At 60.4% G+C, this 27821-nt stretch overlaps 3 protein-coding genes across 8 annotated transcripts; 2 read left to right on the forward strand and 1 right to left on the reverse strand.

Moving 5' to 3' along the window:
• The first annotated feature begins 721 nt into the window (after window positions 1–721).
• Window positions 722–3844, forward strand: REX1BD (required for excision 1-B domain containing). 4 transcript variants are annotated; one of them, XR_002739142.2, is made up of 6 exons: window positions 722–1253; window positions 1348–1430; window positions 1786–2014; window positions 2393–2565; window positions 2915–2994; window positions 3623–3671. XR_002739142.2 is itself a non-coding variant. In XM_023247586.2 (5 exons), the coding sequence occupies exons 1-5, from the start codon at window positions 882–884 to the stop codon at window positions 3693–3695; spliced, it is 837 nt and encodes a 278-aa protein (XP_023103354.1). In that variant the 5' UTR covers window positions 782–881; the 3' UTR covers window positions 3696–3844. The 4 variants fall into 4 exon arrangements, 2 of the variants coding, with proteins under 2 accessions (XP_023103354.1, XP_023103358.1); XR_002739140.2 differs by having other exon boundaries at window positions 727–1253; window positions 2393–2487; window positions 3623–3844; XM_023247586.2 differs by lacking the exon at window positions 2393–2565 and having other exon boundaries at window positions 782–1253; window positions 3623–3844.
• CRLF1 (cytokine receptor like factor 1) lies at window positions 1547–14726 on the reverse strand. 3 transcript variants are annotated; one of them, XM_023247582.2, is made up of 9 exons: window positions 14593–14726; window positions 9697–9978; window positions 9270–9399; window positions 8926–9095; window positions 7733–7890; window positions 7484–7652; window positions 5185–5372; window positions 5029–5071; window positions 1547–1682 (listed from the first exon to the last, which is right to left on the reverse strand). In XM_023247582.2, the coding sequence occupies exons 1-9, from the start codon at window positions 14702–14704 to the stop codon at window positions 1678–1680; spliced, it is 1257 nt and encodes a 418-aa protein (XP_023103350.1). In that variant the 5' UTR covers window positions 14705–14726; the 3' UTR covers window positions 1547–1677. The 3 variants fall into 3 exon arrangements, with proteins under 3 accessions (XP_023103350.1, XP_023103339.1, XP_044904566.1); XM_023247571.2 differs by lacking the exon at window positions 1547–1682 and adding an exon at window positions 4147–4484; XM_045048631.1 differs by lacking the exon at window positions 1547–1682 and adding an exon at window positions 4147–4484 and having other exon boundaries at window positions 5029–5076.
• Window positions 14727–20776: 6050 nt separating this feature from the next.
• Window positions 20777–25879, forward strand: TMEM59L (transmembrane protein 59 like). Its single transcript, XM_003982083.5, has 8 exons — window positions 20777–21036; window positions 21994–22150; window positions 22252–22361; window positions 23509–23661; window positions 24243–24345; window positions 24647–24764; window positions 24867–24984; window positions 25235–25879. The coding sequence occupies exons 1-8, from the start codon at window positions 20869–20871 to the stop codon at window positions 25361–25363; spliced, it is 1056 nt and encodes a 351-aa protein (XP_003982132.2). The 5' UTR covers window positions 20777–20868; the 3' UTR covers window positions 25364–25879.
• The last annotated feature ends 1942 nt before the right edge of the window (window positions 25880–27821 follow it).

Genomic DNA, 27821 nt, shown 5'->3' on the forward strand with positions numbered 1-27821 from the left:
GGTGACAACCCAGGCCTGGACAGTGACTCAGATCTGGAGTACCAGCTAAAGGCTAATGTCTCTGTTGTTTCATGGGTTTCAACCCTGTTAACTGCTGGCCCCTGCTTCCTAGGCTAGGCTACCAACATCTACTTACCCCTGGAGAAAGAAGCTTCCCAAAGCTCAAACAAGGTAGTGTATCCCCAGCAGAAAGCTCCAATGCCTCCCGTGCACTTAAAACGAAGCCCTGCTGGCCTCACCCCTACCCCAGACTCTGGGCCTTTGCACAGGCTCCCTTCAGCTAGCTCCTTTCTGAGGAGTGCACACAGTACCTGCCCTGCCAGATTTGTTAAACAGCTGGGGGCTCCTGGGTGAGTCTGTTGGTTAAGCATCCGACTCTTGGTTTCTGCTCAAGTCAAGATCTCATGGGTGAGATCAAGCCCCACATGGGGCTCTGTGCTGACAGAGCAGAGCCTACTTGGGATTCTCTCCCTCTCAAGCATTTTTTAATATGCTTTTTTTTTTTTAAATTTTAACGTTTATTTTTGAGACAGACACAGAGCATGAACAGGGGAGGGGCAGAGAGAGAGAGAGAGGGAGACACAGAATCTGAAACAGGCTCCAGGCTCTGAGCGGTCAGCACAGAGCCTGACGCGGGGCTCGAACTCATGGACCGTGAGATCATGACCTGAGCCGAAGTCGGGTGATTTAACTGACTGAGCCACCCAGGCGCCCCTCAAGCATTTTTTTTTAAAAAAAGCTGCATTCCAGCCTTTGGACTCTCCAGTATTGGAACCTCTCATCAAATCCTCATGTCACAGCAATCATAGCAAAAGATCACCTCTTGGGCTCTTTTTATTTGAGTGGGAAATGGGATGGGAGTGTGAAAGATGTTGAGATAAATGTGTACAAACAAACCGAGGGATGGCCTTGTTTACAGAGCTGTACATTCTAGGACAAACACGATAGGAAGCAGGAGCTCGACGGAGACCAACGGGGTGGATGGGGGGGTACAGGGCCTAAGACTCTGGTCTTTCCTCCATTCTTCCTCTGGATCTCCAGGTTTCCGGTTTGGCCGGCCACAGGTTGGGGTGCGGAGACCTCCGGGCCTGCAGGGGGCGCCTGGTGCAGCGGAGCGCCCTAATCTCGGGCAGGGCCGGGGCTGCGCAGTCATGATCACTGCCAAGGCCTCGGCGGACTCCGCCGTCCCCTCGGTGCACGGTACTGCGGTGGCCACCGGTGTCCCGGAGCGCGAGGAGCCAGAGTGGCCCTGGGTGAGCCCGGGCCTGAGCAGGAGCAGGCGCGGGGTGGGCGGTGCAGGCTTGGGGGCGCCGGCCTCATGCCCCAGCCATGCCCCCCGCCCCGTAGAAAGATGCTCCGATCCGGGCGCTGGTGCAGCGCATCCACCAGTTGCAGGCTGAGCGCGCGCAGGCCTTCCGCCGGCTGGAGGAGTAAGTGCGGGCGCAGGGGTGGGCAGGGGTCGCAGAGTTCAGCCCCAAGCCAGCTCCGGGGATGGGCGTGCCTGGGGGCGGAGCTGGGTCCCTGAGCGGCTGTGTTGTCAGAGGTGGGGAGGGGTTCGCTGGGGGACCAGATCTTTGCTTTCCCCCGCTGGGACCCAGAGCGCGTCCCCACTGCCCGATGGGCCACTCCGCGTGGCGTCTCTCCCTTCCCCAAGCGCAGGAGTGCGCCCATCTCCGTTTACCCTGCGGGAGTCAGTGTCCTCCACACTCTGGGGTCCAAGGACCCTTCCTGGGGGACTTTCAGGTGGTCAGTGCGGGTGCAGGGCCTGAGAGCCTGGGGGCGTAGCCTCAGGACCCCCACCTGCCGCAGAGGCCACCTCCAGTACCTGCGAAGCGGCCCGCCCTACGACTTCCCCCGCTACCGGAGCACGGTGCACGAGGTGACCCAGGCCTTCGCCGCCGCCTCGCGGGAGGTGCTGGCGGTGGAGGCCGAGCTGTCTGGGCCCAGAGGGCAGCCGCTGCTCGCGAGCCACGTGCGAAGCCTGCAACAGCTGGAGCAGACGCGCCTGGCAACGGTGAGGCCCCATCCTCGGCCCCTGTCCCCTTCGCCGCGCCTGGTCTGTCGTGGCCCTCTGTGCACCTCATAGGCGACAGCCAGAATCCGGCCACCCAAACCCCAGCCCCGGCGCCCCAGACCCCACTTCTCCCTGCCCCACCTCAATCCTCCACTAAGGTTTCACTTGGGATTCTCCCGCCCTGGCCCCTCGTAGTCCCAGGACACGCCCACTTCCCCGGAGCCCCAATGCTGTGCCCAGTGCCCGCCCCCACTACGCTCCTACCCCTTTGGCTATTCCCATAGCCTCAGGTCTGGTCCTCAACCCGGTGCATATCGGGGAGCGTGAATTTCCACAGCAGACACCCTCTTGGGTAACGCTATATATATCCCCGTCTAGGTTCTGGCCCTACTCCTCCCCTGGGTTCCAAGACCCCGCCTACTCTACCCCTACAGCCAATCCCGACCGAGACGCACTTCCCAGGCCGAGCCCACGTGAGGCCACGCCCACATCGCTCTCTAAAGTGGGATTCCCAGGCCGCGCTGCTTTAGGAGACCCCAATCCCAGTCTAGGTGTTTGGCCCACTTCCACACGCGTCCTGGGGACTATGAGGTCCTACCTACTCCACCCCTGTCACCAATTCCTGGCTGAGCCTGTGCCGCTATGCCCATGCCACGCCTTCACGCGACCACACCCACATTGCGCCACACACTAATCTAGGGCCTGCCCACTCGATCCTTCTCGGGGGCCCTTGGAACTGACTCGCAGACTCCGTGCGTGCGAAGCACCACCCCTCGCGAAACCCTGCCATGCCCCCATCCTGTGCTGCCTTTCTGGGTGCTTCAGTGTCTCCCTGCCTGATCTGTGTGGGAGGGCGGGGGGTCCTGCCAGCTGTGACATCCTTCCCGTTGCCCACATCAGGTGGCCCTGCTGCAGCTGATGGGGACGCCAGAGCTGACTGGGCAGGAAGACACCCTGGAGACGCACCAGCTGAAGATGAAGTGAGCGCTTACTCCCAGTGGGCTGGAGGTGTTAGATTTGCACGTGCACCTTCAGGCACCCACTCTCAGCCAGGTGTGCCCCAAGGCTGGCACAGTCATACTGGGCTGACCCTTTGGACCTGCACACAACCCTTAGGGTGTGCACACTGGAGTCTTACCTGGTGGTTCCCAGACATACAGCACACAGTCTCGGTGCACACACCCTACAGTTTCACACCAGACTCTCACGTTTCTGGGACACAGTTGGGCACCTCATACATGCCTATCTTGCTCACATGGCTGGACTTAGAGCTTGGACACGGTTGCCCACCAGACACGGGCCTGCACATTCCTACCTCCAGGCCCCGCAAGCACCCACGAGTGCACACTCACTCAATATCTGCTATGTGACATAGCACAACCTTCTGATGGCACCTGCTCAAGATGGCTTTTTCTCTCTGCCCACTCGCACCCACAGGACCACCCCTTCTCCCAGGCACCCAAATGGTTCTCTTGGCCACTAGTTCTGCCTGGAACTCTGGCGGCGGGCAGGAGGGCCCGGGGCTTGCCACGGCCCCCTAGGAGCTTCGCAGTGGCAGCTAATTCGCCCCATCTGGGTTTTATTTATAGTTCCCATCCACTCTTGTAGGGTAATTAAAACCATGGAAGCGATCAGCGAGGTTCTTCAGGACCTTAGGTTTGATGCAGAATCTGCCGAGTGATGGTGGCTCCCCAGTGACACACCAAGGGATATGGGAAATGTCCCCAAGCCTACCCCTTGACTGTCCACTGGCTGGGGTCACGCTCCACCAGGTCGCCGACTGCCCTGGAGTTTGCTGCACCTCCCACAATAAAGAACCCTTCGTCTGTAGCTGCTCCACTGTCTCTGTGTCCTGGGGGTGCTGGAGTGGGTGTCCCTGGGGAGGAGGCCCCACAAGGCCAGGGATGGCAGGTATGACTCCCCCTGCTCCTGGACAGTAGGGCTGGTGTTTTGGATCACACCCTCCAGTGAGTATAAAACGAGATATTTCACATCCTGGAGACAGAGTCTGAAATTCTGGGAGGCAAAGATTCCAAGCCCATAGGGTGGGTCATTAGGATTCCTCGTGCTTCCCCTAAACCCCACAGCCCCTACCCTGGGCCAATCGAGCCCCAAACATCTTCACAATCAGGGCACCTAAATAGCTTGTTTATTTAAAAAGATTCTTTGCAGGGGTCCTGGATGAGGTGGGGGTGGGGGAATAATGACCCCTCTTCACCCCCAGCCCTGGCAGGGGTTCTGGGCAGCTTAGCCAATCCTCACACACACCCCCACTGGAGTTGCACCCAAGAGTGGCCTCACATGGAGGTCAAGGATGTTGTGACCCTCAGAACACCCACCCCAGCTCCTGCTGAGGGTGCTCGGTGCCCTGAGGTGAGGGTACAGAGTTAGCCCCCAGTCTGGGTGCAGCCCCCAGGTCTCCACGCAGCAGGGAGGGTGGCCCCAGTCCCTAGAGCTTATCTGGCAGGACCTGCAGGCAGAGGGGAAGCCAAGCTAAGCAGGGAGCCTGGGAGGGGCCAGTACCCTCCAAGGGTACTCTGCCAATTACAGAGCAGTTGAGGAGGCCCCAGTTCAGGTCGGGGCCCTGCCACTTTCAGCTTGGTGACCTTGAGTAGGGTACTGCCCCTTTCAGGGCCTTGGTTTCCCCATTTGAGAAGTAAGACTATCTGTTCGTCCCAAAGGGTGTCCTGTGGGTAAAGCACTTGGCACAGGGCGAGCATGCAGTAGGTGCTCATATATGCTAACTGGGGTGGCTATGTTCATTCTTGAAGATGACATTCCACTTTGGACGTTTTCCGGGGTCAGATGCTTTTACGAGGCTAAAGGCCACAGGACTAGGTAATCACTAGGTGTTAGGTAAATGCTGATGAATAAGACATGGAAGAAGGGATTCCATCTCAGCAACTCTGAGGCTGAGGGTGGGGGGCCCACGGGCCTGTGGCCACCAGGAGGGGCCCTTGTCTCCCTCCCTTGCCCGCCCACCCACCCAGGCAACTGGGGTGGGCCCCCCTTACCTCTCGTCGTGCCCCGTCTGCCCGAGGGCAGGATCCCCTCGTCCTGTGCTTGGAAGGAAGGAGGCAGTGTCTGGGGGCTGCGGACCTACCTCCCCAGCCCGATTCCCTCCCAGCCCCCACCACTCCATCCCTCGCCCGCGGGTCCCTCCTTCCTACCTGGTTGCGGGTCTTGTGTGACTTCTGCATCCAGGCTCGCCACTGGTCGTAGAGGCGGAAGCTCAGGTTCGAGCAGTACGCGTGCTTCTTGAGCCAGCCCAGGAACTGCTTGAGCTCGCGCCGCACCGGCCCCGAGCTCGGCTCGCCGCCCCGCGGCTCGCACGCCCCGCCGCCCGGGCCCGGGCGCTCTGATGTGGGGGGAGGAGCCGCAGCGTCACGACGCGCCCGCCAGAGGGCGCGCGAGGGCAGCAGAGGGAGGTTCCGCGCCTTGGTGGGACCGTGTTGCCCTTGGGCGCCTCCCTCCCGGTTTCTCCGGGACCGGGTCCTGTCTACCACCCAGCACAGCAGCCCAGCTGAGCCCCCGAGGAGGTAGGAGGCAGGGGAAGGAGAAGGTCTTCCTTCATGTCTCCTCCAGGAAACTGATTCCCGTGGCCTGAGCCAGGTGTGAGTGGAAGGGAGGGGGAGAAGGAGCGAAGCCAGGGCCAGATGAGATGAGACTCAGACACCGAGCAGGGGACAGAGAAAGAGAGAGAGAGAGAGAGAGAGAGAGAGAGAGAGAGAGACAGCTGGAGAAAGAGAGGCAGAGATGGAAAGATGGAGACAAGGAGAGACAGGGAGATGTCGGGAGGGCCAGAGCAACAGGGGACAGCAAATGCAGAGGGACAGAAAAGGGCTAGGTCAAGAGAGGACTGGAGGGGGCAGAGACAGTGATGTGGGGATGTAGGGACACAGAAACCAAAAAAGGCAGAAATGCAGAGAGATACAGGGGAAGAGAGTGACAGAGGGATGGAGGGAGACAGTGAGACGAGACCCCAAGGGGGCCAGGGGGAGGGACGGTCCCCAGGACAGGCCTGAGAGAAGGAGCCAGTGGGATGGGGAGTGGGCTGGGAGGGCCAGGTGGGAGGCCGGCCTGTCTGTCCAGCTGCCGGCCGCAGCCAGCCCCTAGCAGGCCGGCAGATAAGGACATCGGCCTCACGTCATAAATAACGCCGGGAACCCGCTGACAGGCCCTGGCACGGCCACGGCCCCCACCGCCCCTGCTGGCCTCCCCCGGCCTCCCTAGCCTCTCCAGCGGACGCAGCCGCCTGCTGGCTCCCGTGCAAGAATCGCAGGTGCTGGGCACGAGCAGGGGCCAAGGCGCAGGCCCCTCCCGGCCGTGTTCACTCCCGCCCACCCCCAGAACCTGGAGGGGCCCAGGATGGGGGCTGGGGAACTGGCTGGAGCCTGGCTCTGCCCCCCACCCCCAGCCCCGCTTTGAAACACCCTCTGGGCCTCAGTTTTCCCATCATCCCACGAGGATGGACCTGGACTTCAAGGAAACTGAATTCAGATCCCTGTGTGACCTTGGGGGCTGCCTGGACCTCCTAGGGCCTCTGTGTCCTCACCTGAGAAGAGGAGGCTCCCTTGGGGTGAAACGATGGGGGCGCAGGAGATGGGAACCATAGTAAGTACCACTTGCAAACACTTAGATGGCGCCCACCACACGAGTGCACTTTCTTGGATTACCTCGTCTAACCCTAACGATAGCCTGAGGTGGGTATGATCATTGCCCCCACTTTCCAGATGGAAAAGCCGAGGGCAGACATTTCACGTAACATATTTCGTACCATTTCGCAAAGAGAATGGAGGCTCATGGGCTTAGAGAAGCCCCAGATGGCAAGAGAAGTCAGACTCGGGCCCCTGATGGTCCCCATTCCCCTACCTTGATCAGAAGGGGAAACCAAGGCCCATTAGAGGGAGAGTTGGTAGCTGATCAGCCTCAGAAGCAGCGGTTTCAAACTCACTTGCCTTTAGGGATTAGGGAGGGGGTACAGATGGGCAAAATGGGCCTGGTGGGGATGGGGCCACTAGAGAGTGAGGGCCCTGAGTGAAGGGGCCACCTCTGCTGATGGGGGCTGTGGGGCAACTCTGGCTGTGTCCTGTTACATTTTCGTTTTTCAAGATTTTATCTGTAAGTACTCTCTAAACCCAACGTGGGGCTTGAACTCACAACCCTGAGATCAAGAGTCTCATGCTCTTCCAGCTGAGGCAGCCAGGCACCCCAACATTTTCTAGACAATTAATTTGTCCAGGAAACCTAGGATATTGGTGTTAAAACTTCCTGTCTTTAAATGTCTGCAAGTAGGTCAAATTCCCCCCCCCCCAAATGACAGGTCAAAGAAAATGGATCCAAGGGCCACATTTGGCCCCAGGAGCCACCAACTTGAGACCTCTGCTCTCTCGGAGGAAACAAAGAAACAGAGGCTCTCGCTGCTTTGGGAGAAGTCTCCTGACCACCCAGCCCTGCTAGGGTGCTCACCACTGCGAGGGGTGGAGGCGGCCGTGGGGTGGCTCCACTCGCTCCAGATCCCTGCCTTCTTGGAGCCGTAGATGCCAAAGGGATTGCAGCGCACTTGTACGAAGTAGACTGTGCCTGGCTTCAGGCCGGCCAGGCGGCAGGAGGTCTGGTTGCTCACATCGTCCACCACCTGGCGGCAGTGGCAGGGTCAGAGGCCGGGGGTGGGGGAGGCGCAAGGGGTGGGGGGGTGGGGGTGGGGGTGTCAGGCACCTTCCAATCCACGCTGTCCTCCACTCGGTAGCGGATTTGGTACTTGGCTTGGAAGAGGAAGTCCTTGAGGGCCGGCGGGGAAACCCAGCGTACGCTCAGCTGGTCCTCCAGGCCCCCAACTCGGCTCACGTGCACATCGGGTGGGGGGTCGGTGGTCACTGTGGGGCGGGCGGGGCTTAATCACTCAGCTGTCCCAGAACCGGGCTGGCCCCGTGTGGGCTCAAATCTCAGCGCACAGGGCTTTGGTGGCACCTGCCTGGGTTCTGCCCTCTCCCCCCACCCCCTCGCCCTTTCAGGACGGGTGGATTACATTAGATAATATTTGGGAAACACTCAGCACCTAGAAGCACTCAATTAATGTTAGCTGTTATCACCCTTATTATCTGTGACAGGAGAAACATAATCCTATCTTCAGGGAACTATGTAAACGCAGACGCTGCCTGGCTGATGCTATTGTTATTATTATGCCCAGGAGGCCAGGGGGCCATGAGCTGCCAGACCCCTGGGAAGCTCCTCCTGACCTCACCCCCCCCCACCCCCACCCCACCCCCACTGCCCACCTGCACCTCTGGACCTTCTTTCTTTACAAAAGTTTTCAAATGACACCCTTCCTGGTGCAGAGGGAAGACTGAGGCTCAGAACCTGCCCACTGCACCTTCAGGACTTGAGGAAGCAAGGCAGGAAGCCGACTGGGGTGGGGGATGGCTACTAGCCTTCTGGGGATCCTTCTGGGAGCCCTGTGGGCAGCAGAGAGGTCTGGCCTCTCCCCCTGAGGCCTTAGTGAGGGTCTGAAAGGGTTAAGGCACAGGCCTGCTAGGGGCTGAGAAACACCCTAATTAGATTAGGCCCAATTCTGCTCGCAGATCATCCGTTTCCTGCCTCCCGCCTGCGCACCCCCCCCCCAGCTCCAGGCTGAGGCTTCCTGGGGCGCCTCCCGACCTGGGCGCCCCCTCCCAGCTCCCCCGGGGCCCCCTCCTGCACACCTGGGCTGCCGAGGGGGAGGCAGCCAGGCCAGGTGTTCTCCACAGAGTGGGGGTATCCTGGCTGCTTTAGGGGACTGGGGACCGATGGGTGGATGCCTAGTTCCTCCCGGCCCCAGCCAGGGTCGGAGCTGGAGCCTCAGCCATGAGCTGAGCCGAGAGAGGAGGTGCAGGCTCCCTCGTGGGCCTAGGAGCTGGGGTGGGGGGGCTCACCCACATCCAGGATGTCCAGGGTGAGCACATCGGAGCGGGCCGAGCCCAGCCGGTTGGTGGCCTCTACCCAGATCTCATAGGGCGTAAAGAGAGCCAGGTCCTTGGGGATGTGGCAGGAATGAGGCCCTACCGTGTGGTACTCCTCACACGTGTTGTCCTGCCCGTACCACCTGCAGGGCAGGAGGGGGTGTGAGGACACAGGAGAGTCTCTTCAGACCCCCCAGACCTCCCCATGGCAGCCCCAGAGGGCAGAAGGGACACCCGGCTTGGAGAGGGTGGGCTTTGCCAAGGCCTCACAGCCAGGCTGGAACACACATCACCCAAGGGCCACCACCACCACCAACCTCAGCTTGTACTTGAGAGAGTAGTTGGTGTGGAGGAAGGTTTCCCCATGGGCTCCCGGCGTCCAGCGGCATGTCAGGTCCTTCATGTTCTTGGACCAGCAGCTGATGTTGAAGGGTTTCTCTGGGGGCACTGGGGAAGGGGGTGCAGGGGACTGAGGGTCTGGACCAGCTCTGGATAGGTGAGGTTGCTAGCCACCAGCTGGGCCCCCATCCTGGAGTAGAAGGAGGGTGACCAGAGTGGCTGTTGGCAAGGCTGTCTGCCTGGAACCTCCTGGGGACAGGTTCGGGGGTTCCAGGCTCTCATGCCCACGCCCAGAAGTCCCTGCCTCTCAACCAGCATGCCCACTGTTCCGTCCTGGGCCAGAGGGCCCGTGATGCATGCCCCTCTCCCAGGAGTTGCCCGTGGATATCCTGGGGGCCCGCTTACAGCCAACATAGAGACAGGAGCCAGCCAGGATGCTGCCGTCACGAGCGTGGCACACGAGGTTGTCGCCTGACTGCTGCCTGGATCCGTTGAGGTTGGCCAGGGCGAGGGCCAGGGTGGAGGCGTTGAGCACACGGGAGAGCTCGGGGGCTAGGCGGCGTCCGTTGAGGGTCCAGTAGAGGCCCTCAGCTGTGGCGCCTGACGGGTCCCCGTGCACTGAGCATGTGGCCTGCAGGGAGGAGCCGATGAGGAGCGTGGGGTCCTGGGGGCTGATGACAGCCGTGTCTGGGGTCAGAGAGGAGTGGCCGTCAGGCGTGAGATGGAGTTGCCCTGAGCCCCCCACCATGCTAGGACTTCTGGACTCATGGCAATCCTCCAAACGAGCTGTTTATTTTTGTCTCCCATTTCACAGATAAGGAAACTGAGGTTCAGTTAGGCCAAGTGACCAGCCCGAGGTTGGCGGCAAAGCCAAGATTTAGCCTCAGGACCGTTGTGATTCCACAACTCAGGTCCTTCCAAGCCGCGTCTTCACGGACGGGCCCAAGGCTCTGGGAGGGGTCACAAAACTCAGGCAGAAACGCCCATTCAGACTCAAGGAAATCGGGCTTCGCGCATAGTTCTGACAACTATTACATTCTTTTTCTCGCCTTTTCTTTACTTTTCTTTTCTTCATTTCATTTTTGGCAATTAGAAGTAAAAGATTGATATCCCTACAGGCACACGCATAGTAGGTATGTCTTTGGGGGTGGGGGGAGGGAGACACTTCTAAAAAAGTGTACTGACTCCTACTAGAATCCTGGTAATCTTACAGGTGAAAAAACTGAGGCTCTGAGTCATCATCTCTTGCCCAAAGTCATTGAATGAGAGAAGGGCACGCTACTGAAACCCAGATTTGTTGCTCTGTGCTGCTGAAACTGAAGGAGGCCGGGGCAAACTCTAGGCCCCCAACCCCCATCCAAAGGGACTGGCTCTCACTGTTCTTTCCTTCAACTCATTTTTCCTAATCTGCAAGACGGGAGCAAGAAAGCTCATGATCCCTAGGGCCATTGGGAAGATCAGATGGAAAGCGACTTCCCGAACAGGATTGTGTGGAACTGGGTGCTGGGCACAAGGGTCTCGGGGATACCATGGTTGATGTCCTCCCTCCTGTCTCCTTCTGGGGTTAGAACCTAAGAAGAGTCTGTTTTTATCCAAGGAGAAACCAAGGTCCAGATAAGGGTGAGAGGCTGCGCAGTCCAAAGACCCTGATACCCCTCTCTGAGCCTCAGTCTCCCCATCTGGAAAAATGGGCATCGTGGTATAAATCACATGTTTGAGAGGAGTGAAAATATTGTCTTAAGGACAACCCTGTGGGGTGTTTAAGCCAGGCTGACCTGGGTTCAAATGCCCCCAGCTGACTGTGGAAGCTTGGCCCATTCACTTTATTTCTTTGAGCCTCTGGGAAGGCGCCTCTCCCTCCACCAAGAGCAGTTGTGAGGACTCATTCACTCATTTGTTCATTCATGCATGCATGCATGGAACATCTACAGTTTGCCAGGAGCTGAGGGCACAATGGTGACCAAGATACTCAATATTCCTGCCCTTGAGGGCCTTGAATCCAAGGGAGCAACAGGAAAAAGTACAAATAAATATCTAAGAATAAATAAGGGAGAAAGTGAAGCACGCCCCCAGGAGACCTATCTGATGAGGCATTTGAGCCGAGACCTGAATAAAGTTGAAGTAACCAAGAAAACATCTGGGAGAGAGTGTCCAGGCAGTGGGAGCAGCAAGTGCAAAGGTCCTGGGGCAGGAGTGGTGGGGAATGAGGTCTGGGAGCTCAGCAGTGCCAGACCTGCAGGGAGGGGTTATTCCAGGGTTCCTAACAGGGGAAGATTTACATTTTAAAAGGATTCCCAGGCAGCTGTAAAAAGGGACTGCAGGGGGGCAGCGGGGTGGGGGTAGCCCAGCTTCCCTAAGATGGCAGCCAAGGACAGGGTGATCCTGGCCCCTTGGGAGGCACCCTGAATGCCAGCGGCTGCCCTTTGCTGGCCCTCACTGCCTCAGATGGGCGAGGTGGGGTGGACGTGGTTCTCCCCGCTGGCCCTGACGGTTTTCCGGGGCAAACTTGGCTTGAGGGCCATTTCTTGCTGGAGCCTGGGATCACAGTTGCGTTTGGGGCTTGGCCCAGGGCTCGCCGGAGGTCTCAGCGTCCGTGCGAAGAAGCCGGCTGAGCGGGCCAGAGCCGAGGAGGCGGGGGCGGCCGGGGGCGGGGGCCAGGGGGCCGCCCCGGAGGTCCCAGGCAGCCAGCCGCCCGCTAATTCGGAATTCCTTCGGCATGAACTCGGGCGTGCCAGCGTCTCTGCCCCGGCCCACCCACCGCTTCCTGCCTGGGCCCCCCCACCAGGGTGGGAGGCACGGCCAGGCCTGCCTGGACCCCAGGCCCACTCTCAACCGTTTGGGGGTAGGTCACGCCCCTCCTGCCCCCCACCCACCAGCATCGTCTTAGCCAGGAAGGGGCTCTCTGGGGGGTCTTGGCTGGGGGGCAGTGCCCCTCTGCCACACCCGCCTGGCCTGGGCTGGCGTGGCCTGCTTGCCAGCAGCTGCAGCTGCCCTCCTGGGGCTGGGCGGGGGACAGGGCGAGAGGGCAAGGCCAGGCGGGCCTGGACAGGCCAGTCCCCCCCCCCCCCAAGTTCCACCAGAAAAGGTCAGAATGAGGACTTCTCCTGGGACGTCGGTGCCAATCCCAGCTGGAGCACCTGAGCAATTGGCTTCCCCTCTCCTGTTCTCAGTTTCCTCCTCCATAAAATGGGAGGAAAATACGTTCTACCTGTTGGGGAGATTGATGAGATGAGATCATGATGTCCAGAGGGCCCAGCACACTGCAGCACCTAGGAACTATGGGGATTACAGCCCGTCCCAGTTCTGAGGTCCCAGCTGGCTCCCAGCTCCCTTCAGGTCTCCCCAAACAATGGGCCAAGGCGCTTGGGACCTGGACGCACACATTTCAGGCCAGGCAAAGCAGCTGGGAACAGCCCACGAAGGTCGTAGGGGCCCTTGCCTGGTTTGGGGGGCCTCCTTGAAGGCTCCCCAAAGCATATCCCTGAGCTAAGCTTTTGGACAACCACCCCCCTCCCCTTGCTCCCTGCCTCCCTGCCTTTCACACAGAGCTGGGGCCTTTAAAAGTTTTTTCCTTCTCCCTTCCCAATCTGGAGCCACTGCCGTTATTAAAAAGGAACACCATGTGTTTTAAAAGGGAAAAGTGTGAGATTCTCTGCAAGCAAGGCAGGAGGGTGGCCTCCATCCCGGGGTCCCGACAGGGGTCCCCATCTCCTGTCCCGCTGGTACCTGCAGACACTTTACGACCCACCCGCCTGCTGGTCAGGTGCTAAGACACACCGTAAGTAGAAACATATTGCTGAGGTGTGAGAATCTTTTATTTAATTTCTTCCCTCTTAAAGGAAAAAACACACGCACAACAATCCCCCCAACCACCACCACCTTTGCCTGCTGCTCTGCGGACTGGGAAACAAAGCCAGCCACTAACAGTGGCACTTACAGGCACTGCTCACGGCCTAGAGCAGAGTTGCCAGGGAACCCGGGAGGGCCTGGGTCAGCCCCTCACCTGCCCAGGCACCTTGGGCATGCGGGGCTTTCAGCAAGTGTCCCCAGGGGGTGCCCAGACCCTGTCCTTTCTGGAAGAGCACCACAGGAAGCTTGCAAATGGCTCTGTGTAGCGTGGGATGGCCTGGGGAGCAGTGTGTGCGGGCCCCCAGCGACCCGCGCGCCTGGATGGGGCGCATGGAATGACTGGGGACGTCTAGGGCAGGCTGTGCCTGCGTGTATACCCCTGTGTTGCCTCCCCCGGAGGAATGTGTGTGACCACGAATGTGTGTGTGTCAGGGATGGAATGTGTGTGTGCGCGCCCCGATGGTGTGCGAATGTGCATCTGGGCTGCAGTGTGCGCTCATCTGAGGGCGAGGGTGACGGGCCACAAGCCAGTGTGTCTTTGTGTGTCTCTGGGTGTGTCCCAGAGAGGGTCTGGATGTAGAGACGGTGTCCTGGAGGGGGTGTGCTTCTGATGGGGGGGACAGAGAGTGCCGGGGGCCAGGAGCTCCTGACAGGGTGGGGGTCTTGGGCTGCGGGCTGTGGGTTCCCTGTTGCCCCCCCCCCCCCCCCACACCACCACCACCAAGGCTGGGCCACTGGTGCCCGGACTCGCTGGCTCCTGCTCCCTCTCACTCTCACCCACTCGCTCACAAAGATTTCTCTCGTTGGAGACTCTCAGCCCCGCGCAGCCTGGCCAGGAATGGTTCCGAGCCCGCCGGTGGCTGAGACTCCGCGGACCCCCGAGCGCGGGGTCCCGCTAGGGGAGGGCGGCGGCGGCGGCGCCGGCCCGCGGAGAGGCGCGTCCCCGGGGACCCCGGGCCGCGCGCCAGGCGGCCAGAGCGGCCCCCCTCCCGCCGCCCCGCCTTCCTCGCGGGGCTCATCCCTCCACTCGGGGAGGGGGGGGCGCCCGGAGCCAGCACCCAACGCGCCTACCGCGTGCGCCCCTGACTGGGAGCGGTGCCCCTTGGTCTCCACGGCTCCGAGTCCACGGGCGCTGTTGCGTGCACCCGCCGCGTCCTGGAGTTCAGCGAGTCCCAGGCCGCGGCACCCCCGACCCCCAGGGCAGAGCCGGGTGTCCCCGGCCGGGCGGACCAGGTAAGAAGGCCTAGGGCGTGGAAGCCAGACCCTCTGGCCCGGGAACTGCGGCGCCGTGCGCCCCGCAGGTGAGGGCGCCCCGAGGGCCGCGCCGGGGGCGCCTTCCTTTGTTCCCGGGCCGTCCAGGTGGCGCCCGCGCCCCCCTCCCCCCGCAGCTGCCCCCGGGGCGCACGCTCTCGGCCCAGGCGGGAAGAAGGGAACAGGACGCCGGGTACTCACGGGCTCCTGATCCGGCTCTCGGCGCCCCGAGGACGCAGAGTAGCAGTAGGGGCAGCAGCGGCGGCGGCCGCCGCGCGGATTGGGCGGCGGGGCCCGGGCGGCCGGCGGGCATGGGGCCGGCGCTGCCGGGGGCGCGCGGCAGGAGGCGGCGGGCGGCGGCTGCGGCGGCGCGGGGCGCCGGGCGCGGGGCTCGAGGCCGGCGCGGGAGGGCGCGGGCCAAGCAGCCCGCACGTCGCTGGGCGCGGGCGCGGAGGCCGGAGCAAGTCTGAGCAGCCGAATTGACAAGGCGCTAATGCGCCGCTGGCCCCGCCCGGCCCCGCCCCCGGCCCGGCCCGGCCCCGGGGGGGCGGCGGGCCCCGCACCGGCCTCCCCGCCGCCCGCCCGCCCGCGGGCACCGCGCGCCCCACCCGTCCGGCCTCCGCCCCGCCGCACACCGCGCGCGCCCTGTCCCGCGGCCCGGAAGCCCCCCGCTCAGCCCCTACCAGCCTGAGAACTCTTTCCAACCCCGCCAGCTCCAGGCTCCCCACCCCCAATCTGGGACCTGGCGCCCCCAACCCCGTTTTCATACCTCTGCCCACTTCCCTGCACCCTGCTCTCAGCCCTTTGCCCCTTAAGTGTCCCCTGCGGCCCCCAGCCCTGGCCCGCTCCTCCCCCCCATCCTGCCTCGGCCCCCACCCCGGTTTTTAGCCCCGCCCCCCCCCCCCCCACTGAGTGGTCCCTGAGCCCCGCCTGCTCCCATTTCCACCCCTCCTTCTTCCCCAGGGGCCCAAGAGTCGTACCCCCCGGCCCCACGCCCTGGGCGCGCGGATCCCACCGCTCTCGGCCCAGTGCCCCCCGCCTCCCACTTCATCCCGCCTCTCCTCGGTCCTCCGCGCGCAGCCTCGGTCCCAGGCTTTGCTGGAGGGAAGACTGAGAAAAAGCTGGAAGCCAACGGAGTCCCCGGCCCTGCCCTGGCTCAGCTGTCCCCTTCACGCAGGACAGGGCTGAGGTTCCTCAGGGGGCTCTGGGGGCCTTAGGAGGGAGCTCCGGCGCGGACAGACTGGGAGAAATGGGACCTGGTGGGAGCGGGGACGGGGATTTGCCCCGGTCCCGCAAGCGGGACGGGAAGGGTACCCACGAGGAGAGTGGTGAGGAGGCCCACCCCGACTCACTGACACCCCTCCCCACGGAAAAATCAGTTCAGCGGCCCGCGGGTGGGGTGCGCCACGCAGTGAGTAATAGCTCCGGCGGCCGCCGCCCGCCGACTCCAGGTAACGCCGGCTGCCCGGAGCGACGCATAGTTTGTCTTCCTTTTTTTCTGCGCCTTCTCCGTGTTATTATTTTTGGCCACTGCTTGGGTTTCGGGACCCCTCCTGGCCCGAGCGCCTCACTCCCCTCCTGTCGGTCAGCACCCGATGCAGTGCCCAAGATAGAAGGGCTCCTGGCCTCTCCGGAGGTTTAGGGGGTGCTTGAGATGAGAGTTCCAGGGACACCTCCAGCCCGGAGGTTTGAGTCTCAGCCCTGCCCCCAGCGGTGTGCCCAGAGAGAGAAAGGGCTGTAACTTCCCTTACAGAGGGGTTCCCTTAGAGGCCTGGACCCTCTCTCTCCATGTCCCTAACCATCCAGAGGGGTAAAAGCTTCTGAGCGTGGCTCAGGAGTCCTCACCTTGTTTGCTCAAAAGCTACCCTCCACTCCTGTTGCTTGGATCCCCAACTCAGACCCCAGACTGTCAGAAAAGAGGATTGGAGGACAGGATCCTGGGGGCTCTGCACACGCACATTCTGGATTCTGGGTGGGTTGATGAGAGAGCAAAGCCCTGGAGTAGTACACTGCCGTTCACTGATGCAATCAGGCCTCAGTTTTATCCTCTGTACAATGGGTAGCTCTCAGACAGCCTAAGGTCTTCTGTGAGAAAATGCATTGCTACAGAAGGTGCCACAATCTAAGCCCTTGGCACGGCCGTTGGCACTGGCGGTATGTTCTTTTGTAGCAAAGACGGTCCCCAGGCCTCAGTTTGTCACCTCTGAAAAAGGGGGCCAGAGTTCCACCTGCCAGGTGGTCCAGATGGTTAAGAGGCATTGGCAGTTCGTCACTGGAATTGTTTGCAGGATATGCGCAACCCCTCCCCCACAATCTTTGCCCTGCAAAGTTTGACTCCCTCTAGGAGGACTTAAGACTTCTCGAGTGAGATCTTGATATCCCCTCCCCCTATCTCTGCTCCTCCCCCAGTCATTCCTGGGTTTTGGGAAAAGGCTCCCCCATCCACCCAGGTGCTCAGGCCAGAGACCTGGAGGCGTGCGTGACAACTCTCTCCTTCGCTCATCCCCCACGTCCAATCCATCAGCAAATCCTTTTGGCTCTGATTCCAAAACACATCCCCATTCTGAGATTCTGACCCCTTCTCCCCACCCCATCCCGGTCCAGGCCCCACCATCTCCCTCTGGGATACTGCTCGGCCTCCTCCTGGGCTTCCCCGGTGACCCTCCTGCCCTGGTCTGCACGGCAGGCAGGAGCTTTTAAAAGAAGCAAGGCAGGTCTTCTCTGCCCAGCCACCCTATCCCCCCTCCTCTCCCTTCCTCTCCTCCACTCTCTTTTTCCCCTTCCTCTCCCTCACTTCGCTCCAGCCACTGCAGCCCTGTTTCCCCAAACACATCAGACTTGTTGCTATCACAGGTCTTTACAGATTTGCTCTTCCATCTACAGGGATGCGATTCCTCCCAAAGCCCCCCCCACACACACACACACTTAGCACCTTATCTTCCATCAGGTCACAGGTCAAGTGTCACCTCAGAGGGCATCCCCCCCCCCCCCCGCCCTTACAAGGCACCCTTCTACCCCTTCACCTTTTCAAGTTGTCTTTGTAACACAACTCTTTGAACATTGTCTTTCTCTTGAGACGTATTTTCTTTAGACTGTGAACGCCCTGAGAGCCATTAGGACCTCATGCTGGGCCCAGTGAGGGCCACAGGAGAAGAGCTCAATGAATATTTGCAAAATGAAAGGATGGAGAGGTTTCAGTCCTTCCAAGTGGCTAGAAAACACAGTCCCAGTGAATCATGATGCCTGGGGTCTCAGTGAGTCCCACGCTGGGACCCTGACTTGCTGTGTGACCCAAACTGGTACCATCCCTCTCTGGTCCTTACCAATAGAAGGGTAGGGATCATTTGCCCAGTCCTGCCCTGGAGCATGCCCTCTACCCTCTGGGTAACTTTTACTTCATTACCTTTGACTTTAAGGAAAGAGACTTGACCCCTGGGTGCACACTTCCCAGCCCTGGCACTCCCAGAGGTTTAACCCCTTCCTTCCCAATCCACCGCCTTTTGCGAAGGAAGAGGAACCAGCATTGACGGCACTTCTAGCAAATATTGACCCAAGTCCTTGAAGGTGTCTGGGAATGTACTGAGGGGGCAGATGGAGAGAGGGCCCCACGTGGGCTGGGGGAGGACTCCTCCTTAGTCTGCATACTCTGTACCTAAGGATTAGGTCGGGGAAGACCCTCCAGCCCCAGCCCCCCATGTAATTGAAGAGCATTGAGGGGACACTGGGGAGGAAGCAGCAGTAACAGCACTGGCCCGGAGGAACCCAGAGCCAGTGGGAGTGAGTAGAGCAGAGATGCTTCTCCCACGCTGAGACCCCAGTGCTCAGGGGCCCTCAGTATGGGATTAGCCTGTGTTCCAGGCCTGTGTTCCCAGGAGGCAGGGGCAGTGAGGGTCCGGACCTGGACATATGAGGTTGGGACAGCAGAAGGTGGGGCTTTATCATTGCTACCCCGGAGCTTGCGCCTGGGTAGCTGGGATGCCTAGGTTCAAAGCTTTGTGCGCTGAACTTTAAAAATTCAGACCCCATAGGCATTGGAGGTGGGGCCTCAGGCGTGCTGCCTGGGTCCAGGTCAGGGCCCCTGGACACCCTGGAGAACCTCGGATGTCTGGGTTCCAAGAGGAGAAAGTTGCGGTGTGGGGGGGGGGGGGGCCGGGGTGGGGGGACGGACAGCTGGGTCCCTTTCTCCTCCTCCCCCCACCGTCAGCAAGCGCCGGCGCCACGGTGCCGTGCCTCCTCCTCAGCCTGTACCCAGCTTGGGGGTGGGGGTCAGCGGGGTCGTGGTGAGGGCGGCAAGGGACAAAGGGCGCTTGTCCGATGCCCGCCCTGACCTCGGCCGCCGCTTCCCGGACGCCCGGCCCGCCGCTGATTCACGCCCAGGCCCGCCGCAGCGCCCCGCGCCTGCCGCCCCCGGCCGGGCCGCCCCGGGGGGTAGGAAGTGGGGGGGGGCGAGGGGCGGCGCCGAGTCAACTTTCCCTCTTAAGCCCCGAAGGAATGTCGGCGGATTTCCTGAAACCCGACCCCGGCCGCCCGCCGGCCCTCCCGCCCCTCACCTGGACCTGCTCCCCCGGGAATGGCAGGAGGGGCGCGGGGGCTCACCTGGGGGGCCAGGGTCAAGTCCTCCTTCCGCTCCCGCCCCCAGCGGCCTCGTGGAGCGGAAAGGGGGGGTGGGTGGGCAGCAACCAAGCCCTCTCGCTGTTCTCCGGCAACCGACGCCAGCTCCCCAACCACTCCGGCCTCAGTTTCCCCTTCCCCAAAAGGATGCAGGGAGTCCTTCTTTCCTGCTGCTCTTTAAGTGACGCCTCTTCTGCCTGATGCCCCACCCTCGGCCCGCGTCTCTTTGCTCCTCTCGCTTGTATCTGGGCCCACTCCTGTTCCCACCCTGAGCCTCAGTTTCCTCATCCGTAAATTAGACAACGCTACCGGCACTTCCTTACAGGGTTGTTGCGAGAACATACCTGGGAGGGGCTTTGTTTGCAATGAATGGAAGTACAGTAACTGTGGAAGGTTTAAGCGCGCGGGGCTCTGGAATTGACATGTGTGGGCTTGAATCCTAGCTCTGCCGAGGGGTCCTGGGGCCCAAGTTTCCCACCTGTGAGGCGGGGGACAGGATCAGTCTTAACCAATGGCTGTTTCCCAAGGCACAGGGCCCAACGCGCGGGGGTTTAGCCCCGGGGTTCCCTCGCTTTCGCGGAAACCGCGGGCTGGAGGCCCTTGCCGCAGGGTCGCCGCGGCGTAGCCCGGGAGGGGCGGGGCGGGGGAGGGGCCGCGCCGGGATCCAGATGTTCAGGGTCCGCCAGGCACAGCCGCGCCTGATTAAGCCACGTGGGGGCCGGCCGAGGCCGCGGAGATGAAAGCGCCGCGGCCGGCCCGGGGAGGGGGTGCGCCAGGTCCCCCCGGGTCCCTTCCTCCTCGGCCGGAACCTGCGGCGCCCTTTGACCCACCGACCCCGCGTGGCTGCCGCCCCGTCTGTGGGGGTGGAGCGTTGATGGAAGCCAAGTGGACGGCTGCGCGACCTCCGCAGGCACCTGCACCGGGCATGCTAGCGAGGGATGGAGGGGTCATCTTTGCAGGGGACCGAAGCGTAGAGGGGCGCCCACGCCACCCTGCCTGACTGAGAGGGAGCTAGGGAGACCTCTTAAACCGAGATACAGGGGGTTTCAATCTGTCACCTTGGAGCGTGGCAGTTATGGAAGGCAGCAGTGTCCCTGTTTGCCCCAAGTTTTCCCACAAGAATTAGGAATTTTAGCAGCACCTACACGCACCTCTGTGCCCCCTCGCACTCAGCGCCGGGCCGAGAGGCTCCCAGTCTGGGGGAGAGAGTGCTAGATCCCCCAAGCCTGTGGATCAGGGCTGGGCCAGGAGGCGGCGAGGCTGGGGGAACCCTGAAGGGCCCGAAAAGGCTTCCTACAAGAGGCAAACCAGTTACAAAGTTACCACCCCTCTCACTTGGACGGCACAGGACTGGATGCCACAGACCTTCCCGAGGCCTTCACCGACCCAGTCTTGTGATCCTCACGTCCCTCCACCTCCACTCTCTGGCTTCAGCACCACCACCCTCCTACCCGCCTCCGGGTTCTCAGTTACTTTTGCCTGGATTGCCCTCCCCGCTTGGTCAGCTCAAACTTTGCCTCCTTGGGGAGGCCCTCGCTGAATCCCCTGGCGAACAGAGACGCCCCAGCCCATCACCCAGTTTGTTTCCTTTTGGCCCCAAAGCGCTGGCTGAGATTCTCCAGCCTGCATACGAGGGAGGTGTCATGGCACCCCCGAGATGGGACAGGAGGTCCACCTGCCCCACCCCGCCCGCTCCCCGACGGTGCCGCAGCGCAGCTCCCCCGCCCGTTCTCCGCATCCCCCGCCCCCCCTTCCCAGGCTGCCTCGCTCGGGTGACGTCAGCGACCCGGTCCCCGCCGCCGCCGCTGCATCCTCGGTGCCTGCCAGGAGCCGGCGTCCCCCGAGCCCCTCGCGCCCGGCACGGCCATGGCTTCGGTGGCGCTGATGCCGCTCCTGCTGCTGCTGCTGCTGCTGCAGCCTCCACCTGCCACCCCCGCGCCTTCCGCCCGCGACCCCTTCGCCCCGCAACTCGGGGACACGCAGAGCTGCCAGCTGCGGTGCCGCGACCGCTATCCCGGTCCGCAGCTCTCGCAGGTGAAACGCATGCGGCGCCAGCCGGAGGACCCGAGACCTCCCTGGTGGGGGAGGGGTTGGGGATGCGGTTCCCACCGTCGGGAACGCGAGACGGGGGTTCTTCGGAGGGGGAAGGAGTCGGAAATGGGGCTTCCACAATGGGGCTGGGTCCCTCTGGCGAGGGAAGGGCTGGAGTCTCTTCTGTTGAGGCGAGCGCAGGGGTCGGGTGTCCCTCCGATGGGGCTTGGGAGTTGCTCCTCCCGCGGAGGAAGGGCTGGGGGGGGGTGATCCTCTGATGAAGGAGGGTTTGGAGATGCAAGTCCCTCTGATGAATGCGGAGCTGGGGGGGGGTCCCTCCAAAGGAGGGGCTGGGAGGGGGACTGAGGTGCCTTAGTCCGCTGCGCAAAGACCCTCGGGGAGCCCATCCCCCACCTCCCTCAGGCCTGACGGTCCTCTTCTCCTCTTCCTCCTCCACCTAAGCGACTTCCACATCCTCCTCCCTACCCTCCCCCCCCCAAGAGCTACCAGCCCTCATTCACATCCTCAGCGCCCCCCCCCCCCCAGCTGGATCTCCATTTTCCCAGGCCAGAAAATACGACAAAACCTCCTCCTCTTAGCCTCCTCCCTCCTTCCTGAGGCCCGAGAATCCCCCTCAATCTCTGCCCTCCTCCCTGGAGCCTTGGTGGGGGGAAGGCATTTCTCTCCCTCTTATGCATTTTACAACCATTGCCCAAACCCAGTGCCCTCCACGGTCCATCCCCCTTCTCAAGCTCCCTCCCCTTCTCTCTTCTTCAGAGCTAAGAACCCCCACTAATATTCTTAGCCTTCCTCTCCCCACCTCAATCTCTCTGGATTTGGGGGGGGGGAGGAGGAGGGAGAGGACCACAAATCTTCTATCTCCTGCTCTGAGCGTGTGCTTCCAGTGCAGATCTCCTCCTGCCCCTCCCCCTGGCCTGAGCCCAGTGTCCCCTCTCCCAGACAGAGCTTGAGGAGGAGGACCCCACGGAGTCCCCATATGAGTATGACAGGGCTGTCCTGATCAGTGCTTGTGAGCGTGGCTGCCGCCTCTTCTCCATCTGCCGATTCGTGGCCAGGAGCTCCAAGCCCAATGCCACCCAGACTGAGTGTGAAGCAGGTGAGGGCTGGCTGGGTGGCCAGGGTGGGGAGGGGTGGCGGGGGAAGGGTCAGCCTTTAGTCACCCCTCCTGCCCCCTCCCCACTCCAACCCATCCCCCAGCCTGTGTGGAGGCCTATGTGAAGGAGACGGAGCAGCAGGCCTGCAGCGAGGGTTGCTGGAGCCAGAACCCGGAGCCGGAACCTGAACCCGAGCCTGAGCCAGAGCAGAAGGTGGGCACCCTCCCACCTGTGGCCCTGGGATTGTCACCACTCTTCTCTACCCCCTCCCTGCAAATCTGCACTCATATCCAGAGTCTCCCAGGCTCTGCAGTCCATTCTGGGCTTACCAGGTGCCCTCGATGGAGTCAAGTCTGGTCTCAAGCCTCAGTTATCACCTCTGTGATATGGGAAGTACTCTCTCCTCCCACCATCTTACGAGGAGTAAGAAAACAGCCACCGTTTGTCAGTCATTTGTCCTGGTCCAGGCTCAGCCATAGCCTGTCCCAAATTCCTCAGGCTACCTAGAGGCACCTGGGACAGTGCCACTCCCATTTTGTGCCTGCGAAGCAACTACCTGAGTTCATACATTTAGGGCTGTACCAGATGGGATTTAAAGCCAGTGCCACCAAGGCTTATGAACACCTCTCCCCTCACTCGTCTTCTGTGCTATTAGAGCTGACTTTATTGAGCACTTACTACATGCCAGGTGCTGGTCTGAGCACCTTCCTTGTGATGAACAGGTGGCCACTGTCACGGGGGCGGGGGCTCAGAACTGAGTTTCAGGGAGGAGCAACTCCCCCACCCCCACTGCAGGGAGAAATAATAATTGCTCACCTGTCGCGTCCATAAGTGATTCTAGGAAACCCTATATCTGGGGAAACTAAGGCACAGGACATCATTCATCACAGCCAGAGACCCATGGACCGAGATTCCCCAGAAAGCTCTTCTGCCTTCACCCATTTTCCTCCACCCCCTCCAGGCCTTCACTGTTCATAAAAAGCACACTGCACTATCATTCCTTCCTATTCTGAATTCTCTGCTGATGCTGTCAAAATAAGAAGGATGGTGGTGACAAATTTAATAATAGCATCTACTACACATTAGGCGCTTGTGCTGTACCGTTGTCTAGTTGAACTCTCATAACAACCCCATGAGGGAAGAGAATCATCCCCATTTGAAGGTTCAGAGAGGGCAATCCACTTCTCCGAGGGCGACAGGAAGCCAAATGCAGCTCCTAAGGCCTGTGTTCGTTGTACGAAGCCCTGTTGCCCCAAACCACTTAGCAAATTCCAACCATAGTGAATTCTCCCAGCTCCCCTCCCATTGGTGAACGCCCTACCTTGGTGACATTTCTGTGCCTTGGGCCTTCCCTTGGCAGAGAAAGGTCCTGGAAGCTCCAAGTGGGGCCCTTTCGCTCCTGGACTTGTTTTCCACCCTCTGCAATGACCTTGTCAACTCGGCCCAGGGCTTCGTCTCCTCCACCTGGACATACTACCTGCAGACTGACAATGGGAAGGTGGTGGTGTTCCAGGTGAGGGGTCTGGCAGGGGCCACACCAGCGTGGTGGGTGGGTGATCAGGGTAAGAAGGTGGGATGCGTTGGTTCTTGGCTCAGGGGATGCGAAGTCCTCAGGTGGTCAAGGTTCAGACACAGCTAGATTCAGGGGTTCACTGTCTCACTCCCCTCCTTGACTCTGCTTTTTTCTGCGGTGGCTTCATTTCCAGGCAAGCTCTTCCCTCCTGATAGCTGGGTAGATGCCCAAGGCTCTAGATTATAACCTCTCTGAAGTTTTAACTAAATTGGGACTTACTTTGATTGGCCCTGGCTGGGTCATGTGACCATCTCTCGGCCAATCCCTGTGATTCTATTGGCTTGGTCAGGAGCTAAAAGGGATGGGGTCAAGATGAATTGAGTTGCCCACAATAGCAGGGAACCACATCCCTGATGTCACAGCCCAGAGCCCCACAGAAGGGTGTCCTCTCTGCACCCAGTGGAACGACGGGCCAGTTGGGCATGGGACAACGTAGCCTTCATGGGCCAGAGATGTGCTTCCCAGGGCTAACGTGGTGACTTTCTAAGTGGCCCTGCTGTGCTGTCTTGTTCTTGACCCAGACCCAGCCTGTGGTAGAGAACCTGGGGCATGAAGGGGCCCGTCTGCAGCGAGTAGAGGTGACCTGGCGGGGATCCCACCCTGAGGCCTTGGAGGTACACGTGGGTAAGTTCTGAGGCTAGACCCGTGTTCCTTCCACAGGCAGCTCCACTGCCATAAGGCATCCTCCTGGAAAATGAACCTCTAGGAATGGGGTTTCTGTCTCTCAACTCTTAGAATTGCTTGGTCTGTTTCCCAGGATTCCATGATCCATCTCCTAGAGTTCCATGGTCCATTTTCCCGGGTTCTGATCCATTCCAGGACTCTATGACCCATTGCCCTAGGTCCTGGCTTCCTTTCTCCTCTCCATGGCTGCTTTGATCTCTTGGGGGAGGTCCGGGAATTGCTAAGAGCAGACCTGTCTCAGACCCTGTAGGCCCCTTGGACAAAGTGAGGAAGGCCAAGATCCGAGTCAAGACCAGCAGTAAGGCCAAGGTGGAGGCCGATGAGCTGCAGGACAATGACTTCCTCAGTTGCATGTCCCGGTGGGTGACAGGACCCCCGGGGGTGGGATGGGAGTGGAGCTGGAAGGGAGGGACTCCCAAACCCCCACTAGGACCGCTGAGCGTGCCTTCTGGGTGGGTCAGGCGCTCAGGGCTCCCTCGCTGGATCCTGGCCTGCTGCCTCTTCCTTTCTGTGCTGGTGATGCTGTGGCTGAGCTGCTCCACCCTGGTGACCGCACCTGGCCAACACCTCAAGTTTCAGGTGGGCGGGGCCCAGTGGAGGGGTGGGAGATGGACTGCTGCCTGGTCCTGAATTGGGCCACCCACTCTCCCCTGGAGGCAGGGTCTCCTGACTTGCTGTGTGACACTGGGCAAGTTTCTTCACTTCCTTATGAGATGGGGGGAACGATGCCAACCCATAGCTGAGGTGACCTGAGATCAGGGGTGGGAAGGAGCCTTGGCAGGGTGGGAGCTCATTAGCCCTCCCTCCATCCCTCTTCCTCCCCCTGCAGCCCCTGACCCTGGAGCAGCACAAGGGCTTCATGGTAGAGCCAGACTGGCCCCTGTACCCTCCCCCGTCGCATGCTTTTGGGGACAGCCCCCCACCCTACAAGCTGAAGCTGGACCTGACCAAGCTGTAGGTGTCCATCCACCCATGCATTGCCAAGTGCAGGGGCTCCGCGAGCCTCGCTTGCCCTGTGCCCAGGAGTCCAGGCCAGGGTAGGACCATCCTTGGGCTCCTCTACCCCCGATCCTTCTTCTTTCCCCAGTCCCACTCCTTGCCCCTCCGGGCCCTGGGATTGCCACGCCCCCAATAGGGGGGTGGGATCTGGCCTTGGTTCCTCCCTGCCCCCCCCTTCCCCAGAGTGTGCTACTTTTGTCTTCTATCTTGTAGCTTCTTGAGTATTTGAGCCCCAGTTCTGTGCTGCCTTCCTCTTTCCTCTTTCCTCCCCTTTTGGAGGGTGGGGGCTGAAGGCACAGGGGACCCACCTTGTGCTAGGGCCCCCCTCTTTTACCCATCTCACCTCCGGAGATCCAGTCCCAAGAGAGGAGGCCCCTGAGAGAGGAGGTGGTGGGCAGCTCCATGCTGGGAGGGCGGCTGAGACTGGGGTTGCAGCATGGGGGTCGGGAGGAATAAACCATGTATATAAAAGATATTTTGGACTGAGCCTGCTTCTGTCTGTCTTTCCATCTGTCCTTGGGAGAATAGCCTGGGCATGGCCAGGACCCCGGTCCACTTGGAGATGGGGACAGCCCTGGCAACTCCCCGTGGCTTGAGGAAGGACAGCCCCTCTGCCGCCCAGCCCACATCACACTTCTGACTAGGGATGTCCCTAGAAAAGTGGCCTTTGCTACCTGCTTGGCCTGGATGGGTCAGTACCTTTTCTTGCCTCCCTTTTAGGGTCCCTTCTATGAGATGCACAGGTAGAGGCTTGAGGGGGGATGTTTGTTAATGTTGTGGCCATCAGGGTTCCATTGCCCTTTCTTTTGGGGATGGAGTTCTGCTCCACTGGGAGCAGCTTCAGGGCACTGACCTTGGGTCTTATCCCCTTCCCTATCCAAGGGATCCATCCTTGGCATGAAAAAATTTGTTTAATGTTTATTTCTGAGAGAGAGAGAATCCGAAGCGGGCTCCAGGCTCCGAGCTGTCAGCACAGAGCCCGACACCAGGCTCAAACTCACGGACCGTGAGATCATGACCTGAGCTGAAGTTGGACCCTTAACTGACTGAGCCACCCAGGCGCCCCCATACTTGGCACGCTTACCCCGTACTTTGCATTTCGGGAGGCTTGCAGGACAAGAGCATCCTCCCCCCATGAGGCCACAGCCATGGCTCTCCATCCTTCCTGTCCATTCTGCTGACTCCCTGAGATTCTTCCAATAAATCCTCTTTTAGCCTCAGCCAACTGGAGTCATTTCTAGTGCCAGCAACCAGAGATTGCTGGGGAGAGTTTGGGACGAGGGGTGTGGTGGTGGTCAACGGGGTGGCGGTTTCCCAGGGCTGATGGACATCTATGGGTGACAAGTGCGCTGGGGGAGGGGCTTTGGAGGGAACAAGGTGTGGGGCTGATTATCAGCCCATCCATGCTTCACCTTACCTTGTGTCCCAGGAGGTGGCGATCCACTTGGGCTCTCTGCCTTTTGCTAGAGTCACCACAGGTGGGAGGTGGGAGGAGGGAAGAGCGAGAAGTCCGAGGGTTTCTCTTCCGGTGTCGGTCCCTGTATCCCCCAGCCTCCAGCCTGTGCGTGGTCACAGCTCCTCGCTGTTGCTCTCCCAGGGTACTGCGCCACCTCCTGTCGGTTACCCAACCCTGCCCACACCTCTGCAGATAGCCCCTTTACTACAACTCCTGAAGCATCCATTCTGAGCGGCTCCTGCCTGCACCTTCCTCCCTAACACCATGAACACCAGGACTCAACATATAGACAATTCAGCCCCCAAGGGATTGTTCTGGGTCCTGGTGGGGTTTCAAGGCAGCCCCTTGGAACGTTGCCAAGAAATGACACCTGGGCAGAGGTAAGAAGCAACAGCAGGCCCGTGCTGCCCAGTAGAGCTTTCTGCGATGATGGAAACGTTCTGTCTGCAACACCCCCCACCCACATAACATTATGGGTCCCTTGCGATGTGGCCAGTAAGACTGAAGACTTCATTTCTCATTTAGTTAGAGTTAGTGTACATTTAAGGTTTTCCCCCTATTTTTGTGTGGTGGTAAGCTATATATATCACATATTTTAATCTGTTTTTAAGTGTACAATTCTGTGGCATTAGGTTTGTCGACAATGTCGTGTGACCATCACCACTATTTAAGTGGCTACTGTAGGGGCGCCTGGGGGACTCAGTCGGTTCAGCTTCTGACTCTTGATTTCAGCTCAGGTCATGATCTCACAGCTTTATGAGTTCAAACCCTGTAGCAATCAGGTTCTGTGCTGACAATGCGGATCCTGCTTAAGATTCTCTCTTTCTCTCTCTCTCTCTCTCTCAGCCCTTCCCCTGCTTGCACTTTCTCTCTCAAAATAAATAAATAAACTTAAAAAAAAAAAAGGCTACCGTAACTGCTCAGTCCAGTGCAAAGGGGACCCTAGTGGTCCTTTCTGCCT

The sequence above is a fragment of the Felis catus genome, chromosome A2 (assembly GCF_018350175.1).
Source record: "Felis catus isolate Fca126 chromosome A2, F.catus_Fca126_mat1.0, whole genome shotgun sequence".
Classification (NCBI taxonomy): domain Eukaryota; kingdom Metazoa; phylum Chordata; class Mammalia; order Carnivora; family Felidae; genus Felis; species Felis catus.